The following is an 18,898-nucleotide window of genomic DNA, read 5'->3' as shown; positions in this document are numbered from 1 at the left end:
ACAGTATGTGCTACAGTCCACCCTCTCTACTCTGAGGAGCGAAAGTGACAGTTTTATTTCAGATGTGTTTCATGATGTGTTTGGAGGAATATTACGGACTTGAGCAACAAAAAACATATTTTGTGACAAATTATGCACACATTTCATGCTCACATTTCACAGTAATTTTATTTATTTGCAAATTTATTTATTAATTTAATTTTGTCCAAAATATTCCTCCATAGTAGAGTGTTACCTGTTATGATAAACAATAATTTAGATTACTCTTTTAATCTATCTCATTTTGTAATTAATCGACTGCAAAATATTAAAGTCTGGACGTTGTGACAGATGGCTGGGGTCCTTTCCCGGTCAGGGCATCCTTTTGAGGAGAGGACCAGGGGAACAGACATTTCAACAGCAGTACCTCCCCCGGGACACAAGAGGGCAGCCCCCCTGGGTTGCATTGGGGCGCCTAGACAGCCCTGGAGCCTTGGCATGCAGCACTTCTGTCACACCTGGAAGTGCTACTGGAAGTTGATCAGGGAGCACCTGGAGCACTTCTGGGTACAGCATAAAAGAGACCACCCCACTCCATTCGGGGAGCCGGAGTCGGGAGGAGGAAGACACAGCTTGCGAGAGAGGAGTGGAGGCGGCAATAATAAAAGAGAAGCGGAAAGGAAAAGGACTGAGCATTGTGGGGTTTGTGCATTGTGTTGTGCTGAAGACTGGAAAGAATAATAAACGTGTGTATTTTAGGGACATATGAGTCTGTGTGTATCTGTCTGTATCAGGGCTGATCTTCCACAAGTTACAATGTTAGTTTGAATTAAAGACACTTGTATAAAGCAAGCTGTTTTCAGCTAGTATACTCAGAGGCATCTTTTGGCAGATGTTCCCCAGAACTGTTCCATCACTTGGTCTTTACTCAACAGCACAGAAAAAGCTGTTTTAACAACATTAGAAGTAACTTTTACTTCAGTTCTTTCCTAGAGATGCATTTACAGGTAAAAAATACTGTATGGCCCAGAAGAGCTTATTTAGGTCTCATAAAACCCACACTGTCAGTGTGAAATTTTAACTTTTAGGAAACAGAGCTGCTCCTTTCTAGTGGACATTATAGCTTGAATAGCCGATATTTGTAACACCTATCCTTTACAACACCACTAGTAATATACACTTTAGCATGGCTGGCTATACACATGTGATGACCACGATATTTCCATAAAATGGTTTCCCATTAATTGGCTGATATAGGCACCAATTGGTGGTAGGGCAGCAATAATCTACCACTCTATAATTTACTGTACTCTAATATTAAGTGTATCTCTCACCACTCAGCGTTCTTCTGTGTGAATTTTCTGATGGACTTTAAGATTATCAGCCCGGCTGAAAATCTTCCCACATTGTTTACACCAGTATGGCTTTTCTCCAGTATGAATCTGCTCATGTTCCTTGTAACGTTTAGCTCGACTGAAAGTCTTCCCACATTGAGTACATCTGTACAGTTTGACTCCTGTGTGAATTCTTTCATGCACTTTAAGGTTGTCAATCCGACTGAATGTCTTTCTGCATTCAGTACACTGGTATGGCCTTTCTCCTGTGTGAATTCTCTGGTGCTGCTGAAGGCGTAAATTGTGGCTGAAAGTCTTTCCACATTCACTGCATCGGTATTGGTTTTCTCCTGAGTGTATTCTCTTGTGATACTTAAGTTCAGTGGTCCGTCTAAAAGTTTTGCCACACTCTGTACACTGGAATGGCTTTAACCCTGTATGAATGATCTCATGGTATTTAAGTTGGGCAGCCCACTTAAACGTCTTTCCGCATTCATTACACTGGTTCAGTTTTTCATCATTATGAATTTTCTGGTGGTAGTTAAGGCAGGTCTTCTGGGTAAACGTCTTCCCGCATTCAGTACATTGGTAGAGTTTGTCTCCTGAATCAACTTTCTGGTGGTACTTAAGTCCAGGAACCCCGGTGAAAGCCTTTCCACATTCATTACATTGGTACGGTTTTTCCCCCGTATGAGTTCTTTGGTGGTATTTCAGTTGTGTAGCCCAATTAAAAGTCTTTCCACAGTCCGTACATTGGTATGGCCTTTCTCCAGTATGAATTCTCTGATGGGATTTTAGCTCTGTGGCCCGTTTGAAAGTCTTTTCACATTCAGGACATTGGTAGGGCTTCTCACCTGTATGAATTCTGTGATGGTATTTAAGGTTTTTATTGTGGCTGAATGTCTTTCCACATTCTCTGCAGCTGTAGGGTTTGTCTCCTGTGTGAATTCTCTGGTGGCATTTAAGGTGTTCGGCCTGAAAGAAAGTCTTTTCACATTCAGTACACTGGAAAGGTTTTTCCCCCGAGTGAACTCTTTGGTGATATTTAAGATGGGTCGATTGGATGAATGTCTTGCCACATTCAGAACACTGGTATGGTTTTTCTCCTGTATGAATTTTCTGGTGGCGCTTCAGGGTTGCAGTCTGTGTAAAACTCTTTCCACATTCAGTACACTGGTACAGTTTTTCCCCTTTGTGAATTATCTGATGCCGTTTCAGGCTTTTATTGTAGCCAAATGTTCTCCCACATTCAAGACACTGGCACGGTTTTTCTCCTGTGTGAATTCCCTGGTGGTGCTTAAGGCTTGTAATTTGCCTGAAATTCTTCCCGCACTCAGTACATTTGTATGGTTTTTCTTCACTGTGAATGATCTGGTGCCGTTTAAGGCTTTTGTGATGCCTGAAAGTTTTTCCACATTCCAAACACTGGTTTGGTTTGTCTGCCATATGAGTTCTCTCTTGGCTTTTGGTGCGGGAAATTTTAACAATGGCCTTTGAGAAATTATCATTATCATGTTGTGATTCTTCAAAATTATTCTGTATAAAATTGTTTCTCAGTTTTTCTATATCTGAATGCTTCCATTCAGTTCCAAATACATCTTGGGATGAGAACCCACTGCCATTTAAAGCCCCTAATTGAGGTTCATTATACTTATCTACAATAATCTGTTCCTCAGGTGCAACAGTCTGCATTGGTCCGTTAATACTGGAAACAAGTTCCACATCAGAATCCTCCTTTTTAATCTTCATTAACTTCTCTTCTTTAATGCTAACGGATTGCTCCTCCATCCATCCATCTGATACTAAAGAAAAGTTCACTTGAATATCATTTTTCTTACTGTTATAAGAAATCTGCTCTAAGATTTCCACTTCAGTTTTCATAGTGCCAGTGTCTGCAGCTCTCTGCAAAGTCACGCTGCCCAACTTCAAAGGGGTGAGGGGAACTTTAACCTTTTCCACTACTGCATGGAAAGAAACTTCTGGAGATCCTGTGTGAAAAGACAGCAGAGGAACATTTTCACTTATGAACATAGAGATGAAGGTACTTCCATCATTTGAACCAGACTCTAGCACAAAAGGGGACAGGTTCTTTTTGTATACATTATATACGGTAAGTAGTTAAAAAATAAAAATTAAAAAAAAAAAAAAAAAAATTAACAAAATAATAAAATCAGAACATTAATTTATTTACAAATGCATTTAAAGTGGTACTTGTATGTTGCAAGTATATAAATTCATGACATAAGATAAATGTCAGAGCAGTCATATAAGTGCAAGCCAAAGATAAGTTACTGAATGCTCTATACATCTAGTGTAAAAATAGATGTATTCATCCAAGGGTGGTATAATAGAAAGCTTCTGTGTGTTTCACAGTGTAAAAATGTAGTTATGACCTAATCAAATGGTCATGGACAGCAATCAGTAAATTAATTATTATTGGCTGATTGTATGAGAAATGTGGAAGTTATGTGTATACATAGTACTAGGATATTGTCATCTTACTAAGTTAAAACAAGCCAAGATGAGAAAACTGAAAACAGATCTTGACTTCAGTCCAAGCATGTTGAAAAAATGAAAACCTGATTAATATTAGACTGAGGCTTATAAGATTATAATATGTAAGATTAGCGAGATCTGTTGAGCTGAATGGCCTGTTCTCATCTCATGCTCTAATGTTCTAATGCACAATACACAAGAATAAAGAAAGTTGTATTATTGGTAGCCCTGTAAGAGTGCCATCACATGCATCCTTAGCACTATTCCCTTATTAAGGATAATTATAGCATTCCATATACCAACCAAGCCCACTGTGCACAATGGTGAAAATATTAAGTCATCCATGCAGATAACCCTGTTATTCCAATGCTTGTCACATGGACTTGGAAGCCCATCTCTGCATCATTGTGTGCAAGAATCAACCCTAGCTGGACCTCCAGCCCCTCACAGAGCACAATCACATGCATCCACGTTTACTCATTAAAGGCCAAAACAGAGTCAAAAAAGTGCATTCAGGAAGTATTAGGACTTCTTCAATTTTAAAAATAACAATAATTAAAAAATTTGAACTATCCCAGGTGGCACAGTGGCGCAAGTGGTAGTGCTGCTGCCTCGCAGTAAGGAGACCTGGGTTCGCCCCGTGACTGCATGGGTTTCCTCCGGGTGCTCCAGTTTCCACCCACAGTCCAAAGACATGCAGGTTAGGTGCACTGGCGATCCTAAATTGTGCTTGGTGTGTGGGTGTGTGTCTGTGTGTGTGTGTGACCTGCGGTGGGCTGGCACCCTGCCCGGGATTTGTTCCTGCCTTGCACCCTGTGTTGGCTGAGATTGGCTCCAGCAGACCCCCGTGACCCTGTGTTAGGATATAGCGGGTTGGACAATGACTGACTGACTGAACTATCCATTTAGACAAGTATTCAGACTCTTTGCTATGACACTTGAAATTTAGCTCAGGCACATCTCAATATATTGATCATTGTTAAGATGTTTTGAGTCCACCTGTGGTGAATTCAATAGATTGCACATGATTAAGAAAGGCACACATCTGTCTATAGAAGGTCCTACAGTTGAGTAAAAACCAAGCCATGAGGTTGATGGAACTACCTGCAGAGTTTAGAGACAGTATTGTGTTGGGGTACGGATCTGGGGAAGGCTACAGAAAACTTCTTCAGCATTGAAGGTTCTCAAGAGAACAGTGGCCTGTACAATTTATAAATGAAAGAAGTTTACAACAACCATGTTCATTCCTAGAGCTGACTGCCCAATCAACTTGAGCAACTGAGAAAGACTTGGTAAGAGAGGTGACCAAGAACTTGATGGTCACACTGGCTGAGCTCCAGAAAACCAGTGTGGAGATGGGAGAAACTACCAGAAGGACAACCATCACTTTAACACTCCAATAATCAGGGCTTTGTGAAAGAGTGGCCAGGTGATACATGAAAGCCCACTTAGAGCTTTCAAATAGGTACATAAAGGGTTCTCAGACTGTGAGGAACAAGATTCTCTGACCTGATAAAACCAAGCCAAGTGTTAGGAGGAAACCAAGCCTCACTCATCATCTGTGCATCATCAGCGGCAGGGACTGGGATACTAATCAGTGTTCAGGAAAAGCTGAATGGAGTAAAATACAGAGATATCCATAATAAAAACTCCTTCAGAGCACCCTGGACCATAGACTGGGCCGAAGGTTCACCTTCCAACATGACACAAAGCAAAGAAAACACAGGATTGGCTTAGGGAGAACTCTGCGAATGTCTTTTGAGTGGACCAGCTAGAGCCCAGACTTGAACCCAATTGAACATTTCTGGATAATCGCTGCCCACCAATGATCTCCATCCAACTCGACAGTGCCTGAGAAGATCTGTAGAGAAGAATGGCAGAAGATTTCCATATCTAGGTGAGTGAAGCTTGTCGTCTCACACCGTAGAAGACTCCAGTATGGAATCACTGCTACACCTAAGTATGGAGTAAAGGGTCTGAATACTTGTGTCAACTGAATTTCTGTTTTCACTTTTGGCATTCTGGGGTATTGAATGTTTTTTTGATGTTGCGAAAATTTTAGCATAAGGCTGAAACATTACAAAATATGAAAAAAAGTGAAGGGATCTGAATACTTTCTGAATCCCCTGTACTTCTTACCATAATTTAGGTTTTTGATATATAAAACTTTTGACTTTGTCCCACTGGGGAAAAGCAGAGGTGGCTGTAGACCAGAGCATGTGGTCATAAACCTACAGCTGGTTCACCCCTTTGGAATCACTGATCATGAGTCTAAACACCATTATACTATACTATCCCAGTATAGATTTACAGCAAAGTTTGGAGATAGTAATCAGAAAAAGCTGTGAAACGGTGTTGAATTACTACAGTGTGATCTACTGACATAAAAAGGGCACCACACAGATTGTGACTGTGCTGTGATGGTTAGAATCCTTGTCTTTCAACTCAGAAACCCAGGTTTGATTCTGGCCTTACATTTAACTTCTTCTTTTATAAATCTTTCCTCTTACTATGTGTCATGGCCCAAGGCAGTCTATACAGGTGTTTATTGCTATCTGAGGTTCTTTGTACTAGAAGGAAAAACCTAGAATATTGAAAACAGAGAAGCTTCCCAGTATAAAGAACAGTTATGGAGTAAATGCAGCAAGTTTAAGGAGAATAAAGTTTGTTAATGTGTTATGTCCTGCTCCACTGACAGACTGAGGAGATCGTTCCTCCCCCACATTATGTGACTCTTCAGTTCCACTCGGTGGGGGTAAACGTTAACATTATTCAAAGTTATTGTCTGTTATACTTGCATTTTTATCACTCTTTAATTTAATATTGTTTTTTATCAATATGTTGCTGCTGGAGTATGTGAATTTCTCCTTGGGATTAATAAAGTATCTATCTATCTATCTGGAATTACTTTTTCTCTTTCCATCTTTCCAGTTTCTCACTCCAGCTAGTACAAAGTATAATGTTTCTATGCTAATTACAAAATGCAATAAATTCTTTCATAGTTCACATGAATTAATTTTTCCTCTTGCTAAAATACTATGTATTAGTTTACCATAAACAACATAATTCTTCCTGTATGCTTATTTCCAATTGCTAATATATATCATTTTTAAATAGAAATAGAAATATGTTATGGTGTAATATACCTTCACAACATAACTCCTCCACTAAATGTATGTTCCCATTACTTTGATTTACTGAAGAGGTATCATAAGTGAAAGATGATTTAACAAACCTTAAAAGTAGTATAAAATGGACAGAAACTGAACTGGTTAATAAGGTCTAAGGGACAAATTGACATGGGTCAACATTCCGGCATCACACTTTCGGAACATTTTATAGTCCATACCATAAAAAAATCACTCTATGCTGTTGTGAGAAGTCAAGCAAAACGACACCTTTAATTGGCTAACTAAAACGATTACAATATGCAAGCAAGTCATGACATCTTGCCTAAAAGAAGGGTCCTGAGTTGCCTCGAAAGCCTGCATATTGTAATCTTTTCAGTTAGCCAATAAAAGGTGTCATTTTGCTTGACTTCTCACTACATTCATAATGGCTAACACGGTACAACACCCTAGTACTCTATGCTGTTGGAAAGAGTTTCAAACTCTGCATAAGGTCAGTGTGGCGACACAGTGTATACATTTTAATTATGTTAAAGTTATTTGAAAAAGCAGGACTACACAACCTGTGGGAGGAAAAGAGGTTAACAATTTAGAAGAGGGCTGACACTCTGCAATCTAATGTTCTTGACAATGATCGGAAGCAAAATTATGCTAAAGGAAAAAGGGGTGAAATGAATAATAGATTTTTAGACTCACCTTCATGTTCTTCGTCTTGTTGAGTGGATAGCCTTTTGCACTGAACATCTTCACAAGTGGTTTCCTTAACTTTGTTGGCAAAAGTATCTCCAGTTGTGCCCTCAACAGCAATCGACTGTCTTTGACTAACAAAAGAACATTCCAGTTCAGAGAGCTCCTCTTTAATATTGATAGACTGCTCCACTTTGATGTTAATGGACTGCTGCTCAACACCACACCCTGAAACCACAGCAACATTCAGTGGGGTGTCATCATGTTTACTGTAACCAGAACCAGGCTTGAAGATCTCCTCTTCTGTTTTCAAAAGGCCAAAACTAGAATGAGGGGTTTTCTTCACATGATGGAAAAAATCTTTAGGAGTTCCTGTATGGAAAAAAAAATTTAAAAACCCAGTGCAAACAATTATAAATGTAAAGAATTTGCTTTAAAAATGACAAGTCTAAAGTAAACATTCAACATTTTCATGAGTTTTAAATAACAAGAAAAAAATAACCATTTTTACATGGACAACTTTTATTGACTGTAGCTGAGAAAGCTATGACAGACAATACAAAGCAAGTACTGTGGTCGAGGTGCTGGTGGAACAAACAAGAAAGCTGATGTTGGTCATATATAGTAAATAAGCAGTATGTCTGAGTAAATAATTCATCTGTTTACACACATTATGTTACAATGCTTTTATGGCTTTACAATAGAAAGAATGCCAAATTTCCCCCTGGGGACAAATAACATTTGCTTGTTCTATCTATCTATCCATCTATGTAGACCTCTGTTAAAAAATAATCCAAGAAAATTTCAAGAAATCTATTGTATTATAGTGACTGGTTAATTTGATTCTACTTGTGTAAGATTAAGAGGAAATGTCACCTTTGTTTGTAAATTTGGGCATAAACAACAAAAGTGCAAAGACTTTAGACCAGCAATTACTACAAACCACAATTCTGTATTGAGTCTAAAAGCAGAGCTGCCTACTTCATCAAGTTATGAACTTCCAAAATGACTTCTGGTAAGATTTTTTTTTTTTTAAACAAAGAATGTTTTCTATTCATTCCTTAATTCATGATGAAATCCACCTAATCCTCCAGAGCTCATCTTGACACAATCAGATGCAAGGTAGAAATCAAATCCACAGACAAAAAACTTAAAGAAAAGGCTAACAATGGAGAGCAAAGAAAAAAAAAAGGTGTAACCTGTGCTCCTTCAAAGTTGATGTATTCACGAAACCTTAAAGCTTTCAGGACCCTGGCACCTTTCATCACAATTATAAAACACCAGTAACGGCGCACTGCATGATAACGTGCAGTGAATACACTTGACTTGAGCATTCCTAGTTTTCATCCTCTTTCTCTGTACGTTTAGCATTCGTTTGCTCAGAGGTTGATGTGCTTGCTGCTCCTGAACAGCTCTTCTTTTCTCCACCCTAGCGGCCCGCTTCTTCTCTTCTTTCGTCGTCATCTTTTCGCATTAAAACTAATTAAGTGTTGTTTTGCAATTACTTAGTACTTTTTCTTAATTTTTCACTTAAGCTGGCACTTAAGTGTTCAATCTGCGCTTCACTTTAGAATGTATTTTCAAACAGAAAACTAATATATATCATGAAAGTGAAAAAAAAAATAACTTCAGCCTGGAAAATACCAAACATATCTGTTACCTCCATCAGGTCAGGCTGGAGAGCATATATGCCTTACTGTGACTAGGACTCCTTTTTAATATCTTTAACCATGTCAGGCATTCTCTTAACAATCAATATCAACATATTGAAGTACCAGCTGTCCCTCATGGCTCCACCTGTGTAGTAGTAAAACAGGACAAACTTTAAAAATCAGTAAACAAACAAGTAATGCTAGCTAAGTGGAGGCAAGCTCTGCTCCAAAACGAGGCGAGAGATAGAGCGATTCAAATGGAGGGTGCTGCGTGAGTGAGGAGGGCCACACCAAGCTACCCACTCCTGTCGTCATGCTTCCCCCTCTCCCTGGCCTGCAGCCTCTTTCTCAGATTCACACCAATAAATTGCTCCTGCAAGTGAACTATGATACTTAGCACGATGAGAGAAGTCACAAAATCAACCAGAATGTTCAAGCAAATTATAGAAAAAAACCCAATCTAAATCCGTTAAGTAGTTCTCTCGTGAAAAGTAGACAGACAGACAGACAGACAGACATTGGACTTTATACATATATATATATATATATATATATATATATATATACACATACAGTATCTACAGAGATTACTCTGAATATTTCTAAGAACTCAATAGCTCAGAAATTCTAAACACCAAAAATTTATTTTTTCTTCTCCTTATAAAATACTTCAAGGACTAAGTTTCCATTAACTTAATGTGCATTTTATAAGCAATAACAAGGAAATACATTAAATAACTGACTTTTAGTGATAAAATCATTTAGGTAATGACTTAGTTTCTTGATAAAAACTGTTATTACATCAGACTAGGGGGCTTTGCCCCCTGCTCGCTTCGCTCGCCAACCCCCATGTTTGGTTAATCCATCCATCCACCATCCAACCTGCTATATCCTAACTACAGGGTCACTGGGGTCTGCTGGAGCCAATCCCAGCCAAAACAGGGCGCAAGGCAGGAAACAAACCTCAGGCAGGGCGCTAGTCCATCGCAGGGCTCGCACACACACACACACACACACACACACTAGGGACAATTTAGAATCGTCAATAAACCCAACTTGCATGTCTTTAGACTGTGGGAAGAAGCACCCGGAGGAAAGCCATGCAGACACGGGGAGAACATGCACACTCTACACAGGGAGGACCAGGGAAGCGAATCCAGGTCTCCTAACTGCGAGACAGCAGCGCTACCCACTGCTCCACCGTGCCGCTCCACCGTGCTATTTGGTTAATCGAATATACAAATTTTAAAAGCTTTTTTTTTCCTTTGGAATTGTTTCAGTTTCATTAGTTTCATACCTCAGTGCAAGACACATGACAGCCCGCATGGAGTTTGCTAAAAGACACCTGAAGGACTCTGAGATGGTGAGAAATAAGATTCTCTGGTCTGATGAGACCAAGATAGAACTTTTTGGCCTTAATTCTAAGCGGTATGTGTGGAGACAACCAGGCACTGCTCATCACTTGTCAAATACAGTCCCCACAGTGAAGCATGGCGGTGGCAGCATCATGCTGTGGGGGTGTTTTTCAGCTGCAGGGACAGGACGACTGGTTGCAATCGAGGGAAAGATGAATGCGGCCAAGTACAGGGATATCCTGGACAAAAACCTTCTCCAGAGTGCTAAGGACCTCAGACTGGGCCGAAGGTTTACCTTCCAACAAGACAATGACCCTAAGCACACAGCTAAAATAACGAAGGAGTGGCTTCACAACAACTCTGTGACTGTTCTTGAATGGCCCAGCCAGAGCCCTGACTTAAACCCAATTGAGCATCTCTGGAGAGACCTAAAAATGGCTGTCCACCAACGTTTACCATCCAACCTGACAGAACTGGAGAGGATCTGCAAGGAGGAATGGCAGAGGATCCCCAAATCCAGGTGTGAAACACTTGTTGCATCTTTCCCAAGAAGACTCATGGCTGTATTAGCTCAAAAGGGTGCTTCTACTAAATACTGAGCAAAGGGTCTGAATACTTAGGAACATGTGATATTTCAGTTTTTCTTTTTTAATAAATCTGCAACAATTTCAAAAATTCTTTTTTATGTCTGTCAATATGGGGTGCTGTGTGTATATTAATGAGGGAAAAAATTAATTTAAATTATTTTAGCAAATGGCTGCAATATGACAAAGAGTGAAAAATTGAAGGGGGTCTGAATACTTTCCGTACCCACTGTATAAACTATTTTACAATCAGAGTGTAATAGTAAGATGCGGGTCAATACTCGACAACTGTTTTGGCTTGAAAAAATAGATTTATTTGGTAAGTATTTAAGCTTTTCCTCCATGACCCAGAGCCTCCAATGTAAGCACCAGTGCAGGCAAAATATTACTTCTAACTTTAGAACACAATTTTGCATGGCAAATGCATATATACCATGTCTATAAAGAAATAACTTTGACTTGAAAAATACCGAACATACACTTTCAGAAGCAGTACTCCTGTGTTTTCCACCAAAAAAACAAACTTCCTTCGTTTCCCATTTTGCAATTGTGAAATTGCTTGAAAAATGAACATTAGTCCCACTTTCACAAAACTGTATATAAACTGAAACCTGCCTGTTTCATTCATCAATATCTGTAATCCATATGCACGTGTATCAGATATTTCTGAGAGATTGTGATTGAGAGTTACTTTACTGAAAACCTCTACAGCAGAATTTAAGAATTTCAACATCAACAGATAAAATGCTGTTTAATTGCACAAGACCATTTTCAGACTGCTAGGTAGCCACCAACCACCAGTTCCTTACCTGAAAGCACACTGCCATAGCTTTGTACAAATTGCCCGAGCAAGCAATTGTGAGAGATACCTTTTACCTTCCCCTCCTGAGTTCATATGGTGTGCTGTTGGACAAAGTGGGCATTGCCCATTCTTATAGGCTTTAGTGGCTCACCAAGCCTGTTAAGTAAGCAGATTTAGCAGACACCCGGCTGTGAAAACCCCACTTATAACCAAACTAAGTGACAACTCCAACTTGTACCAGCATCAGCCTGTACCTCATCTGATAACAAAGATGTAAACCAGAGTTGAACAGATGTCTTTCCAGAGGCTCCTCTTCAAACCTCTTGAGTCAGAAGGTGCAAAGTGAACTCAATCAAGAATAAAGACCTATATTTCAAGGAATGACAAATGGGACAGGGAGAATAACCCACCTATAATCAGGCACTGATTTTTATAGCTGGAATTGACTTTAATCCAATCATGAGAGGTTCCACTTTTCTTCATAAACTAATTACACTGATCCTATCTGGGGAATTTCTGGACACATTCACTGATCTCTCAGGAGAATTTTGAAGGACCTCTGAGGAAACTCTCAGTGCAACATTCTACTCTCACACTCTCTAAAATGAGCTTCTAAAATCTCTCTCTAAAACCAGAAAGCTGATGAGCTGCTAACCATTTTGGCGGCTGAAAGTGACAATCTCTTTTCACCGAGATCCAGTCACCTGAGAAGCAGTTATTACTTCAAGAAGAGAACTTCAGTATCTAAGTTCTTGCACCTGAAAGAGTAATGCCTTTCCCTAGGAAGTTTTAGATGACGCATCAAAGGGACTGCACACTACAGACAAAGGATCATACAGTGAGAAAGAATTCCCCCCAGTACAAAATGTACAGGATGTATATATTTGTTATATAGAAACAGCATGTGACGAAAATATATTTAAATATATTATACTGTATATGTATAATATAATTATATTGAACAGTCGGTAATTGCGCTTTTACTGTGTATTTTTATGAGCGTACATTTTGTAAATTTGTATTACAGAGGTAAAACTTATTACAGTGATCCGAGCCTGCTCTCTATGAAGATCATATAAAAACAAATTTAATTGAATAGACCTCAAACAGCTCTGCCCAAAAATAAAATATTTAATGTATAAATATTTTTGCAAAAAAAAAAAAAACAAACTTTTTTTCTATTATCTAGTGTTGTTTGCATGTTCTCCCCGTGTCTGCGTGGGTTTCCTCCGGGCGCTCCGGTTTCCTCCCACATTCCAAAGACATGCAGGTTAGGTGGATTGGCAATTCTAAATTGGCCCTAGTGTGTGCTTGGTGTGTGGGTGTGTTTGTGTGTGTCCTGCGGTGGGTTGGCACCCTGCCCAGGATTGGTTCCTGCCTTGTGCCCTGTGTTGGCTGGGATTGGCTCCAGTAGACCCCCGTGACCCTGTGTTCGGATTCAGCGGGTTGGAAAATGGATGGATGGATGCCCTTAACCTGCAGTTGTTTCATCCTGGGTATGACGTAAATCTGCATACAGTTCTGCCAGCAGGTCCCCCAACTTGCAGGGAAAACTTGGGGGTTGGTGGCAGGATTTGCACTCCAGCCACTGTAAAAAAACCTCACACTGTTCTAGTGGGGTGCTGAGGTGTCACTCGCTACATGGCTGCACTCATTTCTCAATCCATTGGTGCGACAATGCTCTGTAATCAGTGCATGCTCCCAACCTCTCTCTCTCTCTCTCTCTCTATTGTTGTAATGTTTGATATTGTATTCACCATTTGTGATTTATTCATTATCTGTTTTTTCTACTAAGTTACTTTCATTAGTATATGAGAGACATGCAAGTAAGAATGTAAATTGCACAACTGAGTTTGAGCAAAGCAGCACAAATCGCTCATCCACAATCCACTCTATGATATAAACTTACAACTGAGCTCAGGATTGTTGTTGTTGTGTTTCAGCAACACCAAAATTAAAAAAAAAGGACTAGCAGGCTTTAAAATAAACAAAAGCCAGAGCAGGACTCCACTATATCTGGGTTTTAGGAGCAGGCCTCAACCCAGGCAGCCTAGCTTCTTCATTTTGAAGCCAGCTATGCCTACTTTAATGGGCACCTAAACATTTGTGTCTGGCTGTTTTGTTGCACCAGCAGGAGTAGAACATTAGAATACTCTAGACGAGATCAGGCCATTCAGCCCAACAAAGCTCGCCAGTCGTATCCACTTATTTCTTCCAAAGAAACATCAAGTTGAGTTTTGAAAGTCCCTAAAGTCTTACTGTCTACCACACTACTTCCTCTTCTTTTGGTTGCTCCCATTAGGGGTTGCCACAGCAGATCATCTTTTTCCATATCTTTCTGTCCTCTGCATCTTGTCCTGTTACAGCCACCACCTGCATGCCCTCTCTCATCACATCCATAAACCTCCTCTTAGGCCTTCCTCTTTTCCTCTTGCCTGGCAGCTCTACCTTTAACATCCTTCTCCCAATATACTCATCATCTCTTCTCTGCACATGTCCAAACCAACGCAATCTCGCCTCTCTGACTTTGTCTCCAATCCTCATTTCTAATCCTGTCCATCCTCGTCACACCCAATGCAAATCTTAGCATCTTTAACTCTGCCACCTCCAGTTCTGTCTCCTGCTTTCTGGTCAGTGCCACCGTCTCCAAACCATATAACATAGCTGGTCTCACTTACATCCTGTAGACCTTCCCTTTCACTCTTGCTCGTACTCGTCTGTCACAAATCACTCCTGTCACGCTTCTCCACCCATTCCACCCTGCCTACACTCTTCTTCACCTCTTTTACACAATCCCCGTTCCTGTGTACTGTTGATTCCAAGTATTTATACTCATCCATCTTCCCCAACTCTACTCCTTGCATCCTCACCATTCCACTGACCTCCCTCTCATTTTTATATTTTATGTATTTTTATAGCCAGGCAGCCTAGCTATAAAACTCAAATGGTAGCCTTTCTGGTCCTTAACAGGCCTCCTCAGTTTCCATTCCCAGAAAACAAGGGATATAACAAAGAAACACATAAACACAATACATCAATACTAAATAATATTTAAAGAAAATTATTAAATACAAAAATTACTAAGTGACAAAAGACATGTAAAATAATAATCCAAAACCAACAGAAATGACCAAAGAAAGGGAAAATATATTTAAGCCAGGGATCACACACTAGCTAAGACATAACGGCTGTACTTGTATAATAATCTAGTGACTAAAACATTAAGTAAACTTAAAAAAAGTAAACAGACTAATCTCTTATTTAAAGTTCATACTCACCTCCAGGTCTACACTCCTCCTTGAATGTTAACGTCTTGCACTGTATATCTACCACAGAGGGTTCATTAACTTTATTGAGGTCAAATGTATCTACAGATAAACACTCCATAGCAAGCATCTGTTTATTAACAGTGAAAAACTTCCAGCCTCTGATATCTCCTCTTTAATACTACAGAATTCTTCCTCTTCTTTAATGTTGGCAATTTCCTGCTACGCATCCCAGTGAGAAGCTACAACAAACTCCTCTTGAGGTTCATTGTGCTTGGTTTAACCAGAAACTGGCTCGGAAATGTCTTCCATTTTCAAGGGGCTGAAATTAAGCCCAGTTCTTCTCTTCTTCACATCAAAGGAGGCTTCTGGTGGTTCTATATAAGTAAACCAGAACAAATACTTATACAAATGAACTTTTGTTCTGAGGTGAAAAAATGAACTTCTGTCTTTAAGCATAAAATGTGTAATGTTACCAGTAGGTACCCTTGAAAAAGTAAATCAAAAATAAAATGTAAAATGTCTTAAGTTTTTAATTAAACAATATGGCAAGTAATGATAAGAGAAACTGACATGTTTCAATTCACGTAAAGTTTTGAGAAACTGCCATTAAAATTTATTTCACAGGAAATTCTGCAATTGTGAAACATAAAACTCATCAAGAAATAAGTCTTTTGGAGAGTATTACATTTTTTGGGATGGAAAACAAGATATATACTCCCTAAAGTCTTATTCACACTCTTGTTTTTACTGGTGTTATTTTCCACAGCTGCATAATCAATTCTATTGATACCTCTCATTCACATCACCTCGGAGGAGCACAGAACATTTTTTTACTGTGACATGCTGCATATTTTCCATTTGAAGACACACCAAAACCCCTGCCATTGATGAGCAACTGCCCTTTCCCGTTTCTCGGTTCCAGCAGCAATTGACAATCTCCCGAGTTGCTTATCTGTCTCTGATACATCTTTAGGATTACAATCACCAAGATTGTCATAACTGGTAAAATGAGGATCGTAACACAGAACACTTCTAGCGGTGCAACAAAATGTCTACAGCTGACAGTATGTGTGTTCAATGATGTTTTTTCCTCGGATCCTTGTTTAAATACTAGGGGGCTCTGCACCCCTGCTCGCTTCACTCGCCAACCCCCATGGGACCCTAAGCGCTAGTCATTTCCCAGATCTGCCACTTGTGACGAATCGTGCTGTGCTTTTGGATAAACACGAATGTCAACTCTGTCTTTGATATTTCTATCTTTCGAAACTATTATTGCTGACAATTCATCACATATTGGTTTATTATATATGCAAGTGTGATCTTTCGAATTCATATAGAAATCCAAGAAAACTTCTTTGTCCGTGTTTTTCAGATAAATTTTGTGTAAAGTGCGATACTTTTGGACGTATGGATTTGTATCCATTATTGGCTGTAGAATTTCTAATACATCAAATCGTTTAAATCTTTTGATTCTTTGTTGCATCACTTCTCCGTGATCATAAATATAAACCTGACCGAATTGTGGTTTCTTTGAAATTAAACTTGAAGTGGCTCTGTCATATCACTTATGTCCATATATTTGATCTCTTTTCGCTGTTCCGTTATTTCACAGAGTAATAATTTCCGCTTTTTAGTGCTAATGCGATCTTTACTATCAGTTTTTTGAGACTTTCGAATTTCAGTACTTTCATAATCTCTAAGCTGCGTATCGCGCCGATGTTTTTGAACCTCTTTACGATGTCCTACTTTGTCTTCTTTCTTTTTCCTTTCTTCTTCTACTGTTTGTCTTTTATTTTCACCCCTGCTTGGACCTGTTAGGTTTTCAATTCATTGTTTGGCACAAAGTCTCATCTCATGGGACGTGAAATTATCACTCTGAAAAAGTTTTGTCTCATCCGAAGATTTTTTTATATAATTGAGAGACTAAATTAAAGAGAGGCAAAAGTAGAATTAATGTATATAAAATTTCCAGACAAGAACTAAACACCTTTGTTCTTGTGTCCATGGCACAAATTTCACTGAAAGCAAAACAGCTTCTTCCTCTAATTTTTAGTAAAGTGAAAGACAGATTTTCACTGCAAATTCAAGTTTGTGGAAATCATTTTGCTTTTCACTAATATGAAACAGTGCACTTGCCACAGTAATTTGCCAACTGATTGGCCCATTGAGACTACTGAGACTCCTCTCATTCTTTTAGTATTTTAAAAAACACACTTTTCTGTTTCTCTTAGAGTTGCATTTGTTCTTGTTGGCTGAAGCATTCGTCTCATTTGGGGTTTCTGACTTTTTAACTGTGCTCTTTTTTAATTGACCATGCACCCACATATAGAAAGCAAAAAAGGATTTAGATTTAAAAGGGCTGGTAAAGTACATGATCAAGCAGTAAATCTAAAAAAGTTCCCTGAGATAGAAAATCAGAAGTCCTATTATTTTATGCATGATGAATATCTGGACTGTTCAAATGGAGGCCATATTTTTAGCTGGGTCTGTGAAGACAGAAATTTTAGCAATTGCTCATCAAAACTTGTATTCCATTAAGTACAAAGTCCAGAAGACTTGGTTCAGTAAGCAACAAAAAAAACTGTGTGAGATCATCAATAAATATTTTGCATTTTTTTCATATTATATAGTGTATATTCTCTGCTAGAAGTATTCTGGTGTGAACCTGGTAGAGGTTCTCACTATAACAATCTCTTCCCAAAGAAGGCAGCCCAGAATGCAGCGGAGGTGTGGGTTGTATCCATTACCTGCATAAGCTCAATAAATAAAACAGGTGGAAATGAAAAATCAAATGAAAACCAAAAATTTCGCAGTGCAACCTTACAAGTGTTCGACGGTGTTTGTGTTTGGTAAGTCGCTGTGTAAAAGGAAATTCTGATTATAACCTGTTACTTTACCACTCTCAGTCACATTATTGATAATCAAACATAATGTGGACTTTATTTCTGTTATTAATGTAATGTATAATAAATGTGTATTAATATAAAATACTGTTTAACCTTTCAGTTATTAGGATGAAACCTCAATATTCACGTTTATTGGCAGCTTCGTTATTAACAACATATACTTCTTAATAAATATCTCCACCTAATCACTTTAATACATGAAAATCCCGTATCTTGTTCATTTGCAGGAAGAAGCGCGCAAAGCATTAACACACCCCGTCCAATGACAAACGTACCTCCAGATCTATCTGCATAGCACCGCCCCTTTGTCAGACTACTCCACTAACTGTTACAACCACGGCCGCGTTTACCTGAAGAAATAGATGTGGCCGTCGCCAGATGGTGTCGGGCACATCGATTTATCCAGGCCTTCCAAACATCGTCTTCGCGTGCAGTATGTCAGGGCCGTACGAGTTGTTTTCCCCGAATCTAGATAGAAGGACTTTTATGTAATATCAGTTATTACCAGGGACCATCGTTTTCAGCTACGTAGAATATGAAGTGTCTTAGCTGATATTGTTACGCGACAGCGTATTATGCAAAGTTTTACCCAATATGATGATTAAAAGCTCCCCGAGAAGCCATGAGTCGAGGTAATTCTTGGTAGCGAAAACCAATCAGATCGCTTTCTGCTACCAAGATTCTACCAAGAATTGAAAGCTCGGGC

General features: G+C 39.1%; 1 protein-coding gene across 1 annotated transcript; it reads right to left on the bottom strand.

Annotated features, from left to right (window-relative positions):
* Positions 1–1,046: 1,046 nt before the first annotated feature.
* On the bottom strand, positions 1,047–15,709 carry LOC114652461 (zinc finger protein 345-like). Its single transcript, XM_051927409.1, has 3 exons — positions 15,296–15,709; positions 7,634–7,996; positions 1,047–3,301 (listed from the first exon to the last, which is right to left on the bottom strand). The coding sequence occupies exons 1-3, from the start codon at positions 15,411–15,413 to the stop codon at positions 1,317–1,319; spliced, it is 2,466 nt and encodes an 821-aa protein (XP_051783369.1). The 5' UTR covers positions 15,414–15,709; the 3' UTR covers positions 1,047–1,316.
* Positions 15,710–18,898: the final 3,189 nt, after the last annotated feature.

This window comes from Erpetoichthys calabaricus, chromosome 5, assembly GCF_900747795.2.
Source record: "Erpetoichthys calabaricus chromosome 5, fErpCal1.3, whole genome shotgun sequence".
Lineage (NCBI taxonomy): Eukaryota > Metazoa > Chordata > Cladistia > Polypteriformes > Polypteridae > Erpetoichthys > Erpetoichthys calabaricus.
The sequence above is the reverse complement of the archived record's forward strand: the minus strand, read 5'-3'. Positions and strand labels throughout refer to the sequence as shown.

Coding starts and splice junctions, on each gene's coding strand:
- LOC114652461 (XM_051927409.1), bottom strand. CDS start 15,413: ATGCTTGCTATGGAGTGTTTATCTGTAGATACATTTGACCTCAATAAA. Junction 7,997..15,295: donor GGAGGAGTGTAGACCTGGAG/GTGAGTATGAAC, acceptor TTTTCCATACAG/GAACTCCTAAAGATTTTTTC. Junction 3,302..7,633: donor ACAAGACGAAGAACATGAAG/GTGAGTCTAAAA, acceptor CTTTTCACACAG/GATCTCCAGAAGTTTCTTTC.